At 39.1% G+C, this 12,825-nt stretch overlaps 1 protein-coding gene across 3 annotated transcripts in view; it reads right to left on the bottom strand.

Annotated features, from left to right (window-relative positions):
- zanl (zonadhesin, like) overlaps positions 1-12,825 on the bottom strand; it is a 69,401-nt gene that overhangs the window by 39,152 nt on the left and 17,424 nt on the right. For all 3 annotated transcript variants that reach the window (XM_044184798.1, XM_044184797.1, XM_044184799.1), the window contains exons 18-24: positions 10,503-10,699; positions 9,786-9,924; positions 8,161-8,277; positions 7,254-7,378; positions 3,067-3,212; positions 1,660-1,803; positions 1,003-1,110 (exon numbers count right to left, since the gene is read on the bottom strand). In XM_044184798.1, coding sequence (XP_044040733.1) covers positions 1,003-1,110; positions 1,660-1,803; positions 3,067-3,212; positions 7,254-7,378; positions 8,161-8,277; positions 9,786-9,924; positions 10,503-10,699 — 976 coding nt within the window. The remainder of the gene's footprint in view (positions 1-1,002; positions 1,111-1,659; positions 1,804-3,066; positions 3,213-7,253; positions 7,379-8,160; positions 8,278-9,785; positions 9,925-10,502; positions 10,700-12,825) is intronic.

Raw genomic sequence — 12,825 nt, forward strand, 5'->3', positions numbered from 1 at the left:
GAATTTTATGCAGTTTTGTGAGTTTTCGAGCAGCTTTAGCCCCTCAAAAATGCAGTTCTTTTGAGTAAATAATAATAATTAAAGCTGCAAACAGCAATGAACAGGCCCTCGCACCTGACCACACGTCTGGGTACAACGCAGCCTCAGCATCGCTGCCGGAGGTCGGACGAAGCGGCTCTGAATTTTCATGTGTTCTGGACACTGCAAAAAGGTGTTAAATGTCACTTCCTGTTTCTGCTCTGTGGCGGATAATTAGTAGTTGTTCTCTAGAACAACAACTAATTATCCATCATGTTCCAGTATATCAAGTCTGCACTACACCCTGAAATTTTCATGTAAATCCAATGATTATTATCATGCAAGGCTTACCTCCTGTTGCCAGTAGGTGGCGCAATGACTACAACTCCTAATTGGCATGAAGATGTCCCCAGTCTGGGACTCTTATCAAACGTGAAATTTGGGGCAGATTGGACAATCTACACTCACAAGTAACACAAGTTACAACGACTTCCTGTTTCACAGCAAATACTGCGTTGCCACAACAATAGTATTTGATGGAATCTCACAATCTTTACAATGAAGTATCATCAAGGTCTTAAGACTTTACTGAATAAATTTGTGGTGGATCTGGTTAACCTGGTAGGTGTAATTTGTAAGTTTTCAAGCACCTTTAGCCCCTCAAAACTGCAATTCATTCGGAATAATAATAATAATAATCGTAGAAAAGGTTTCAGTCGCATCATCTGGACACTGTTTTCAGAATCAAAACGTTTCGGCTCCCATCCGGAAGTCATTCTCAAATGATAAATATTGAAAATGACTTCCGGATGGGAGCCAAACGCCTTGATTCTGAAAACAGTGTCCAGATGACTGCGACTGAAACCTTTTCTACGATAGAACACTCCTGGACGAATGAGGGACTACACCATCTTATTTTGAATAATAATAATTCCTTCAGTTTCAATATGGACTTGGGTCAATAATTAGGAAAAGAAAGTTGACCTGAAGGGTCCAGCAGGGTCTTTCATTTTGCCACATTTGTCTGGATTCACCACCTCAGCCTCAAGTTTGGGGTCACAGTCTGGGTCAGGCTTGGTGCCTGGGGTACACCTGATCAATACAAACACAACAACAGGGTCACATTGCATGTCTTAAATCAACAGTCCCTTCAGTCTTATTTATCCTCAAGAATTATGGCAGGAAGGAATTTAGACAGTTAATAGGTAATTGAAGACATCTATGGCATTATATTTATATCTCAATTCTGAGCGTAGCAATGGCACATTTTGAGCACAGAAAATTTTTTCTGACATTTGTTTTGTCAAAATGAATTATTCTTTGCATAATGTTAATCATTTCTCTACAAAATATAATTAATGTTCTAGCTAAAAAGTATTTAGTTTTTTTTGTTGCTTAAAATGTCCCATTGTGCACTCAGAATTGAGACAAAAGTATAAATCCATGCATTGCGTAGTTTATAGAATTTTGTTTTATTGTCATTCCTAAACTATTAGTAAATGAATGCATGTACACTTTATAGAGTCCATGCATGAGCCTAGTCACATGTAGCTTAGTCTCATGCTTAAATTTCCAAGGAAGTTTGAAGGAAATCCGTAAATTCTCAGATTACAGCACAAAGATGAATGCGTGTAAACTCACGAGCCATCCTCATCCTCTTCTGTCTGCCAGCTGTTCCCAAAGTCATTGACATTTTCTACCAGAGTGCCATCTGGTTTGGTGAAGTCATTGTCTGGGTTCCCATCGTAGTCACCACAGAGACCACACATCTGGTCGTAGTAGGAGCTGGAGGGACAAAGAGAGTATGGGATTAAGAGATGAAGAGGAATGTCTTAAGAAGATTTAAAAGGCCAAATACTGTTTGGCCTTTTAATGGAATTCCAGACAAAGCGACAGAATCAGAAATGTCTTCCTGTGATACCATTAATCAGGGCATCATCAACCAAAGTATTAGGAATATTGGGAGGATTTATCAAAATAGTAGATCTGTATGACCTTTGAACTATAGTTTGCACAGATGCCCAGCTGAATTCTTAAGTAGTTTTCATGAAATATACCTCTGTAGTTGAGTCAACCTAGGTAGGGATGGAACTATGACCTTCAGCGGTTAGATTCAGCTTCATATTTAGATTTCCTCCAGACCGTTATATCTTGGCTGCATTTGAAGAAATTCATCATTATTGACACAAATGGATGTTTATTCGCACTGGTGTAGTCCGCAAAAGTTGAAAATGTTTCAACCTGAGTGAAAAATTGACTCGAGTACTCAAATTGATGAATGTATGGAGATCAAAAGAAAAGGAGAGGGTTCTGGAGGAAAACAACAGTAAGAACTGGAGTTCCACTTGCTGCATTGGCTGTTTGGGGAAAATAAACATGGACTGCATAAACACTCCAGAGTTTCATCAATTCAGAAAAAAAGTGGATTGAGAAAGGATCCACAGCTTCATAAAATGTTAAATTAGAAGCACAATCATTTTCATACATTTCCACAATTTGTGTGATTCCAGACAAGACATGCAGTTTATCAATTCAGTTTTAGGTTGTTTTATGTTCCCAGAACAATTTGAAAGCTCCTGGGATGGAGTTTGTGACACCATGTTGTATAGATTTTCAGTAAACTAAATGAGTTAATTCTTCTCAGTTCCTTACTTCCTACTTTAGTGTTATTAGCTATTACAACGTTCTCTTATATATGTTATTTCTATGTTGCTTTATACTTCTTTTCAAAACTTTAATTAATCAAACCTTAATTATCAATGAAAAGATGTAAAATGATAGAATCAATTACCTGCTGTATTTTATGTTTATGTGTACATAAATAAAAAATAAAAATTATTCTCTTTTTTTCTAAATAAAAAAGAGAAAAAAACACATGTATGCAAGCAACCAAGGAAATCCTTAAATATCAAAATCATATCAAAATATCATTTTCTTCAGACAGCAGCCATATTTGATAAACATTATCAAAATACCTGGAGAGGAAGGTCAACCTCTGACAGGGTGTGACCACCTGATTGTTAAATTTGAATGAACCTCTATACCAACCTGGGAACTGAGATCTGGGCGTAATGGTTTCCATCCCAGCGCACTTGCAGGCCGAAGGGCGTCTGCAGGGTGATGTACTGACCGGCAAGTGTGAGAGAGATGAGAGGAGAGGGGGAGTGAGGGAGGGCCACCCGCAATCCGTTCACCTGCCGGTGGGAAGGAATAAAAGATGAAAAAAAAAACCAATGTTAAACAGAAGCTACAGGTACAGTTAGTTTTTTTGATAATTAGTTACATTTCTCCATACTGAGTTCACTTTTTCAAAACTCTTCACACAGTTCTCTTTACAAACATGCAGCTCAGCACAACAGTTAATCTGACATCCAAAATGCACTGATGCAACCAAAACATTTGATACACGTCAGGTCAACTCTTGTAGGACACTGACAACATTTATCTCCCAACAGCACTTTGTAACTCATGTCAACAACCTAAAAAAAACACTTAACAACAGGGGGGACTACACCGACTAACAACAGGTAGCATTACAATATGTATCACTATTTTAGTATCTTTAATTTATGTATTATTAATTTGGCATTAACCAAGATTCCATCATAACAAAAAGAAGGTCACTTCTTTATTGCATGGATTGTGCTAACTTACAGTATATGTCACAGACATGCTGCAATATGCTTCACTAGGCTTTTCAGACAAGTTTTTTTTGCCATTTTTGCATAGAGTAATTCCACGTGTACTAAATAAAACTAATAGTTTTTCTCAATCGCTTTGACACAGTCATCAAATGTGTAACCTCATTCTCTAAACAGTTCCTCAAAACCCCACACTATCAATGTAATTGACCACAGCACTATTTTATTTCTCTCTTGTGTTCACACAAAATGCAAATGTTAAAGCACATTTTACAAAACACTAAACGCAATTGTCATTGTGTAGATGCAATTCTCTGTCAATATGACAGCCAAAACAGATTGTACTTTTTTCAACATGTACATTTCCCGCTCGCATTGACACACTTGTTCATTGGGTAAATCATTGCATGCAAAATACCATTTACAATGAGCATTGCAAGAGAAGGCTAGCATGATGTGTGATTAGAGCATCTACTGTGGCTTCAATAATTTGGATGTTCAGGAATGAGAACAGGTAAACCTTCTATGTAAGTAATACAGTATACAACAGGTCACATACACACTACTATACATTACAGCACTGTATCCCTGTAACTTGGTCATTGTGTGATGTAACATCTCAGACTTTGCTGTATAATTCACAGTGCTGTTGTAAGAAGCCATGTCAATGAAGCTGTACAGGGTTCCTTTTGAAATTAATAGTGAGAGGGTGAAGGAGCTACGGTACCTACAGTATATGTACAGGTAAGGCCAGACAGTAATGTCTGTCTTTTCAATATGTATGAGTACACCTTCAGACCATGTAACAAAACGTGGGATATAGGTCTACTGTTACAGTAAATTGTGTTTGGCATGGCATCCTACACTTGGTTTGATGTAAATTTCTGTGTTTTTCTGTATTTTGCAGAGGGGGATGGCACTGGATGCAAATGATACCCATACACATTTGTGTAAACTGATGAGGTCGGATTCAACCTGAACAAAATTAGACAATGTGGCAGAAACATCATTGGACATCGCGCCACAGTGGATGTGTCAGGCCATAATAATGTGTGCTGCAATATCAGAGACTGGTGTAATCCACCATGTTCCTGCCATTGGACATGACTTATTGATTTTTTGGGGGAGTTTACAATGCTCTCATCCCTGAGAATGCGAGGGGAGTGGTGAGGCCTGACTTGCCAAATTTCGTGATAATTTGGGACAATGTCCGTTTTTGAACACTCCATTCTTGTCAGGGAATGGTTTGCTGCCTGCCATCAGATGTTGATGAAGTTCCTCCTAACCTACACACCCTACCTCAATCCAATTAAGGAATTTATTTCAGCATGGAGGTGGAAGGTTACTGTAACAGCAGACCTATGATCACCAATAGTATAACCAGTTGCCTTTGCTGGACGCAATGAATGCTGGTTGTGAGGGCATCACAGCTGAAAACTGCGGAGGATGCCAAAAGGTTTTTAACCTCTGTGCCTTGAAAAGGTGTGCCCAGAAAATCCTTTGTATTGACAGCAAAACTATATGTACAGTTTAGCCAGTTTTGATGCAAATACTTTGAATTTTTAGTGTCAGGTTTTCCACAATGATCACAAGGTGTTGTACATTTTGGTGATATTGTTGTAGATATTGACTGACTGTGTGTTTTGATGCATGCGGTTAATATTTTGAGTGTTATAGGCTATTTTGCACAGGAGGTATAGTGTTATGAGGTTAGAGTTTCAGGAAATGCATCTAAGCGATTGAGAAAAACTGTAAGTAATGCAATACAAAACTATACATATGCACCATACATACAGATATAGAAATACAGCAGTGTTAGTCAACCCTGTCTTCTGGCCATAAGTTCTCATCAACATCACGCCTTATGTCCTCTCTTGCAATACACCCAGGAAAGAATCTTTTTGCATGCCTGATCCATCCCTGGCAATCTTCTGCAGAAATCGTAGAAAAGGTTTCAGTCATAGTCATCTGGACACTGTTTTCAGAATCAAGATGTTTCGGCTCCCATCCGGAAGTCATTCTCAATTGTGAAAATGGTCTGAGAACTCAGAAATTTAAGCTACTCTGTATTGCTTAAGCCCTGCCTAGTTTCACCTGAAACTGACCTTCTTTTGTTTCCATGATGGCCCAGTAATCAGGCCTGTTGTTTTCTGGCTGCACCTCCCTCATCATTGTTAAGTACCTGATTGGCATATGATTGGCTTGACCATGGTGTTAATACACTGTGGTAAACAGTTGGCAAATTGAATCTCAGACCACCATTTGACTTTATCAACACAGACGACACGCTAACTGGGGATTGCAGAGCGCCATGCATTTGCATCTAAAAGCTACAAACCACACATTTGAAGACAGTGAGGTGAAGATTCTAAGTAGAGAGAAGATTTGGTTTGAAAGAGGAGTCAAAGAAGCCATTTCTGTGAAAAAAGAGAACCCCTCTTTAAACAGAAATTGTGGTCTGATGGAACACTCCTGGACGAATGGGGCACTACATCTTCTGCAGAAATGTCCAGACATCCAGCATTCGTTGTGCCTAAGAGGGACATCTGATGATGTGGCTGGTGGTCATAAACTTTCCACCTCCATGAGGGAAAGAAGTAAAACCACTCACACAGAAAATGATGAAACGCCACATCGCCACATACATTTACAAAACATTCTGGATTCTGCCTCACTTGCCCCCTTTCCTCACCTGGCACAAGTCTTTCATAGAGGTCATCAAGGAATGAAATGAAGAACTGAGTGTTGTATGGCCCAATTGGAAGTTTATGCATTTTTATTTTTTTATTTCTTTTTAGATGTAGCAGAATGCAACAAATTGCAGTCTAATTTAAAGTAATTTTGTATTATGTTTTGAACCTAAATTAAACAGTTTTACAATAGCATGTAAACATGTGCAAAATGGAGTGTAAATACTCAGAGATTTGGTGGTGGTTGATTTTGAAAAGATGTGGTCTTCGCATGTGTTTCGTTTCAAAGCAATGAAAAATGATCCACAGTTTAGTCCGCATTGACTTCTGTTGTGCTGACTGCATGAAGAGTTTTGAAAAAAGTTAAATCAGTATTGAGAAATGCGTGTTACCAACTGTAAAACTGTAGTATTTATTAAAGATTTACATTTTCCTGTCAGCTTTTCAAATTTGATGCATCACAGATCATAAGACACATGGATAAAAACCCAGCACACAGGGATTTAGATCTCTGGGTGTCTAGCATTGTACGAAAAGATGACGGAGCATTGACACTGAGTAAACCTGTTTGATCTGTGGATGGATCAAACAGATGAGTACAGGAGAAGATGAGGAGGAAGAGTGTGCACAGATTTCTGGGATTGTGGCATTAAAAGAGATAAAAGTCAAGGATATCAAATAAAAATGCTAAGAGAAACAGGAACAGGCTTCGAGTTGTAAATTCACTAAACCAGAAGATTAAGTTTAATATAGAAGGAGTGATACAGCTGGTGCAAGTGTGTGTGTGGCACATGTATATGCACATGTTTTCCCCAGTCATCCTCTTGTGATACTAACAGCTTGTTATCTAAAATTATAGACATAGAATTCAATGTGTACTGGTGTAAATGTTGTTCATACTGACCAGCGTCTTCCTGGCCTTCATCATAATCACAGTGATTCCATTCACAGTGACATAGAGTTTTCTCAGGTAGGACACACCTGCCACTCCTCTCTCTTCATTCTTCCCCTCCACTGAGAACCAAGGACCTGCACAGGGAGCACAACACCATATTGTGTTGTTAGAGTTTATCTTTTACTCAAATACTGATATCAGCCTCAAAAGTCCAACATGGCTCGGCCTATACCAGATTGTCCTACTGTAGCAGAGACAGATTCCATTAAGGCAAAAAAATCTGATAACTATTTTTCATGTTTTGTATTAGTCTGATTAATGTAAATTCCAAATTAACATGCAGTTGGTCAGTAATCAGATTTTTCTCCTACCTACTGCTGTCACAGTCAACATTCACATAAAAACAGTTGATTATCTGCTTTTTGTAGTAACTAGGATTCTTAAACATTATGTAAATGAAAACCATATGTGAATTCATCAGATGTAAAATATCCAAAAACCACATGTGCCTAGATGAGAAAATTGTGTTTCTGATGGAAATGTGGATTTATACAAAGATGAAATGTGAAAAAAGTTTGAGTTAGACTAATGTCTACTATGGCTATTTAAATGTATCATGTAGTTGTAGTTCTACCTACTGGTGTAAAGACATACTTTACATGATTACTTGAAGTAAATAGGTGCATGTGTGGACAATGCATATAAGAGTTGTGGCAGGTTGAGAATTGTGCAGGAATTATAGGCATTGACATAAATAAAATAAAAAAATAACTTTTCCTTTACCCAATTTGGTGAAGACTGGATGAATTTGTAGGAGCGGTGAAAAGAGTGTTTTACAAACATTTAAAATGGTTGAAAATCTGTTCAGGTGCAATGAAAATGAAAGACAGTTATAAATGTCTAAACCTGTTGCTACCTGTGTTGTTCTTGCAGGTTCTGGTCAGTGTGTAGGTACATGTTCCCATGAAGCTGTAGAACTTCTTGTCAAACGTGTTGTAGTGAGGATCTCCAGACACCACACAGTCCTGAGAACCTGAGAGAGAGGGACAAGCAAGAACATCAGAATACAACACAGCTGAGCTAACATCCTTAGCTTTTTGTTAACACTACGCTACAAGCAGACTGCTTTTCTAAACTTTAAACTCTCTGAATGGCAATGACAAACATTTCTGTTATCTTCTGCTTTTGACTTTCACTGGCATTTCATGACAGATACATCTGACTGAGAACAGACAAAGTTCTGTCAGATGTAGTCTGACAGAACTTTAAGTTACTTCCATAAACTCAGTACTATGAGTAAGATTACTGAAAAATGCACATAAAAACAAATGCTGTGAAAGACAAATTGTCTCAAGAAGATTCAAAGATAATTTAGGGAGATAAATAGACTTTGTCAAGCAGAGTATGCCTATGCGAAGATGTTTCACGGTTATAGAAAGCAGAACCACTTATGGGTTGTCCTCAGTTCCACTAGCTTTCATTGCTCAATCTAATTTCTCATATCTGTCCCAATTCTAAGCTACTTGGGTATTTACCAAGGCACTGGAGTAAAAATTGAGCACCTCATCATTCTAACAAAGAAAAAGACAACTGGTTAACATTGAATAACTCGTATTAGGGAGATGTTTTCGGTGGTAACAAAAAAATAACTGTTACAACTGAGTATCATGCTTCAGCTTTACAGAGAGCTGATGTGAGACCAGAACTTCCAGATTCTGTTCCAGAAACACAAAAACCTCATTTAAAATCATTTGTAACAACACAAACGACTAAAAATCCAGCAACAGTATGTTACGTGGTTCACACCATTTCTCTCGACAAGGATGCTTCATTAATAAACAATGTCATATTGTTGTTTATTTCTGGTTTTAGTGGCCTAACAAACATGTTTCCCATAAGCCCAAGACTTTCGCGGGTTAAACATCACTAACTTGACAGGTCAGCTGAGTGGCCACTGCTAGTCCAGACATGGCTGTAACAGTAGCAGGAGAGAGAGGCCAGAATCAATGTTTAACTTCTTCAACCATAGAAAATACTAAGGTGCTGTAGCAGATATTCATTTATCTTAGAATAGGGATAGCAAACCCTTGGAACACATTTCAGTTTTTCACAAAGACCAGTCAAAGAAACCCTCAATGGGAGATTGTATTGAGTTAGAGAAGCTAGTGGAGCCAGGACTTTGGCACTCTATAAAAACAGCAATAGCGGAGGCTCTCCGCACACATTCCCACTGCTCTCTTGTTGGGAAAGTTGTTTGAAAGTTTAAATGGAATCATCCATGTAGTCAAAAGGGAAAAGTTATTTGGGGTGTGTAGGGTAAATTCTTACTTACTCACTAAAACTGATCTCCATATACCACAATTTGTTTGTGGTTATTTTTTAATTCATGAATGAAAATGATTTTATATCTGGACAATATAACATCTTCTGCTAAATTGTAGCAATGGGATGTCATTCTGTTATGCTGTTACTGTAAGTACAGTATAATTCATATCCAGTTCAGTTACCGCTTGGCAAGTATTGCAGTCGGTGTATACTTACCGGTGGGATAGCAGCCAAGATCTCCATCCTGGAGTTTACACTCGTGCATTGGGGGGCATTCAGACGCCACACAGGTAATGAAGGGAACATCACACTTACACTTCAGCTTACAGTCCTCCACATAAAACTCCTCTCCAGCCTGATACACACACACAAACACATGCACATTTGAACTGCGTTAGCAGGAGGAAGCTTAAATCAAAGGTTGTTATGAATGATAAATATGAAATTCTATTGATGTCAGCACAACTGACATTTCAATAGAGTAGCACAGTGAGCACAGCTATTGGTTTTGTGAGTATTTTTTTCCTTCTGCAATTTTACATTTAAAGCGGACAGCATATGAACAGACAAATAAATTGACATAATACATTCCCTAGCCCCTAGCCCCTAACCTTAACCTTAACGATCACAACTAAATGCTTAACCCCAACCTCAACCAAGGATGAGAGGCTGGGATCATTGTTTTATTCCCCCACCCCTAAGGCCTTAACTTTTAAAGATTTCATTTTTATTATATTATTTTTATTATAATTTTTTGTTTCGTTTTAATTAGTGTTTTATCAATAGAGAAGTTTTTATATTGTTTTTAACTTGAGCCCGTGTCCTCACTACGATGGTTTAAAACTAAAAATGGTCCTCACAAAGATAGAAATACAAGCCAACATACACAGACACACTATCCCCTGGTGGTTTATTAGACCAGCTTCACTGTACCTCATAATACTGGCCATTGGTGTGTTTGCAGCCACACAAACTCTTCTTTATGCACTTGCCGGCACTCAGGATGTAGCCAGGATCACACACACAGGCTTCAGAGCAAGGCCCACTGCAGAAGGGAGGTTTCCCAGAACATGTCTCCTGACAGGGGTCTGCACAAGGCTCATAGTGGCTATTGGGGGGGCAGCTCAGAGCTAAGGGAAGCATGGGAGGCTGAGGTTAGTGATATAGCTGGCATAGAGGCATATGCTGAGACCAGGACCTGTATTTTTCAAGCATCTCAGAATCACTCCTAGGAATCATGCTAAAACTTAAGCTAGGACTAAAGACACTTCTACCTCAGAGTGGGTTTATACGAATATGTACAAATACCTTTATTGTCATTGTACATGTACAACAAGATTCAGTGTGCTGTACCAAGCTACAAGGAGGAATTGAATATAAATATAAAATATAAACATGAAATATAAAAAAATATCAAGGTAAAAAGGATAAATTATCAAATTATCAACAATGCAGTATATAATGTACAATTAGTGCAAACATAAGTACAGTGCAAGTAAAGTAGCAGCTTCACGATTATTGACATTGGCATACATATGCTCAAAGTGTAATGTAATAGTCCTCTGTGGTGTCTAGGCAGATTGATTCAGGAGATTTATTGCTCTGGGGTAGAAACTGTTCCTCAATCTGGCAGTGTGGGCCCTGGCGCACCTACTGTATAGTACCGTCCAGAGGGCAGGAGAGTGAAAAGGTGGTGGCAGGGGTGGGTTGGGTCATTGCAGATGGTGGTGACTCTACGGAGACAAGGGGAGCTGTAGATAGCTTCGAGAGGTGGCAGCTGGGCTCCGATGACTCTCTGGGCACAATTAATGACAGCTGGTGTACATGGTGAGATGCAATACGTAAGGATGCTTTCAATGCTACAGTGGTAGAAGGTGACAAGCAGATCTTTGTTCAAGTTTACAGGCGCTGGACCTTATCTCTGCAGGCAGACTCATCGTTGTCTGAGACTAACCCTATCCCTGTGGTATCGTCTGCAAACTTAACAATGGTGTTTGAATTGTGAGCTGAAACACAGTCATAGGTTTAAAGAGAATACAGGAGGGGGCTTAGAACACAGCCTTGAGGAGCACCAATGCTCAGTGTTAAAGTGGAGGAGTGATGTGTTCCCATTCTCACTTACTGAGAATGGTTGGTCCATGATCCAGGTGTAAAAGTATTGGTTGAGGCCCAGGTCCTGGAGCTTGGACACAAGTTTGATGGGGATTATTGTACTGAATGCTGCACTGTAGTCAATGAACAGCATCCAGACATATGTGTTTGAGTGCTCAAGGTGGGTTAGAGTGGTGTGAAGGACAGTTGAGATTGCGTCCTCTGTGGATCTGTTGGTACTGTATGTCTCTCAAAACACTTTGTGGCTGTCGAGGTGAGTGCGACCAGATGGAAGTCATTGAGACTCGTAGTTGAACTTTTTGGAACTGGAACAATGGTGGTAGTCTGGAGGCATTTGGGGACCGCAGCTTGTGACATGTTAAAAATGCAGGTGAATACCTCTGCTAGTTCAGAAGCGCAGCCTTTCAGCACTCGTCCGGGTATGCATCTGTGATGTTTGAGTAGACAAGGTCCAGAGTATTTTGGCCTCTGGTGGGAAAATTAACATACTGATGAAATTTTGGGAGGACAGTCCTGAGGATAACCTGATTAAAGTCTCCAGCAATAATAAGAACCCCGTCCGGATATTTGTTCTGTTGCTGTATTATAGCTGGCAGTAGCTTGTCCAGAGCTAGCCTGGCGTTTACCTGTGGTGGGATGTACGTGGCCATAATAATCAAACAGTCCAGTTATGACTCAAGTAGCAGTCCAACTATGCAGTTCTCCTATATGTAGAAGTTCCTAATTAGTGCATGATATGAATCCAAGCCAAACGAAATCCAAGGTTTATGAAGTTTCCTACACTGACTTTCAGCAGGGGAAGAACGACTCCTGGGAACTAATCTTATCTAATCAAATCTAATCTAACAAATCTAATCTAAACTAGCGAAACAAATCAGTTAGCTAAACTTCAAGCATGTCTTAAGAACATAAAAACCTGGATGACTTGCAATTTTCTGATATTAAACTCTGACAAAACTGAAGTTACTGTACTTGGCTCCAAACACCTCTGGGACACATTATATAAAGATATATAGTTACTCTAGGTAGCATTGCCCTGGCCTCCAGCACCACCGTAAGGAACCTCTGAGTTATCTTTGATCAGGATTTATCCTTTAACTCCCACATGAAAAAAACTTTAAGGACTGCCTTCTTTTACCTATGT

Source organism: Siniperca chuatsi, linkage group LG22 (assembly GCF_020085105.1).
Source record: "Siniperca chuatsi isolate FFG_IHB_CAS linkage group LG22, ASM2008510v1, whole genome shotgun sequence".
NCBI lineage: Eukaryota > Metazoa > Chordata > Actinopteri > Centrarchiformes > Sinipercidae > Siniperca > Siniperca chuatsi.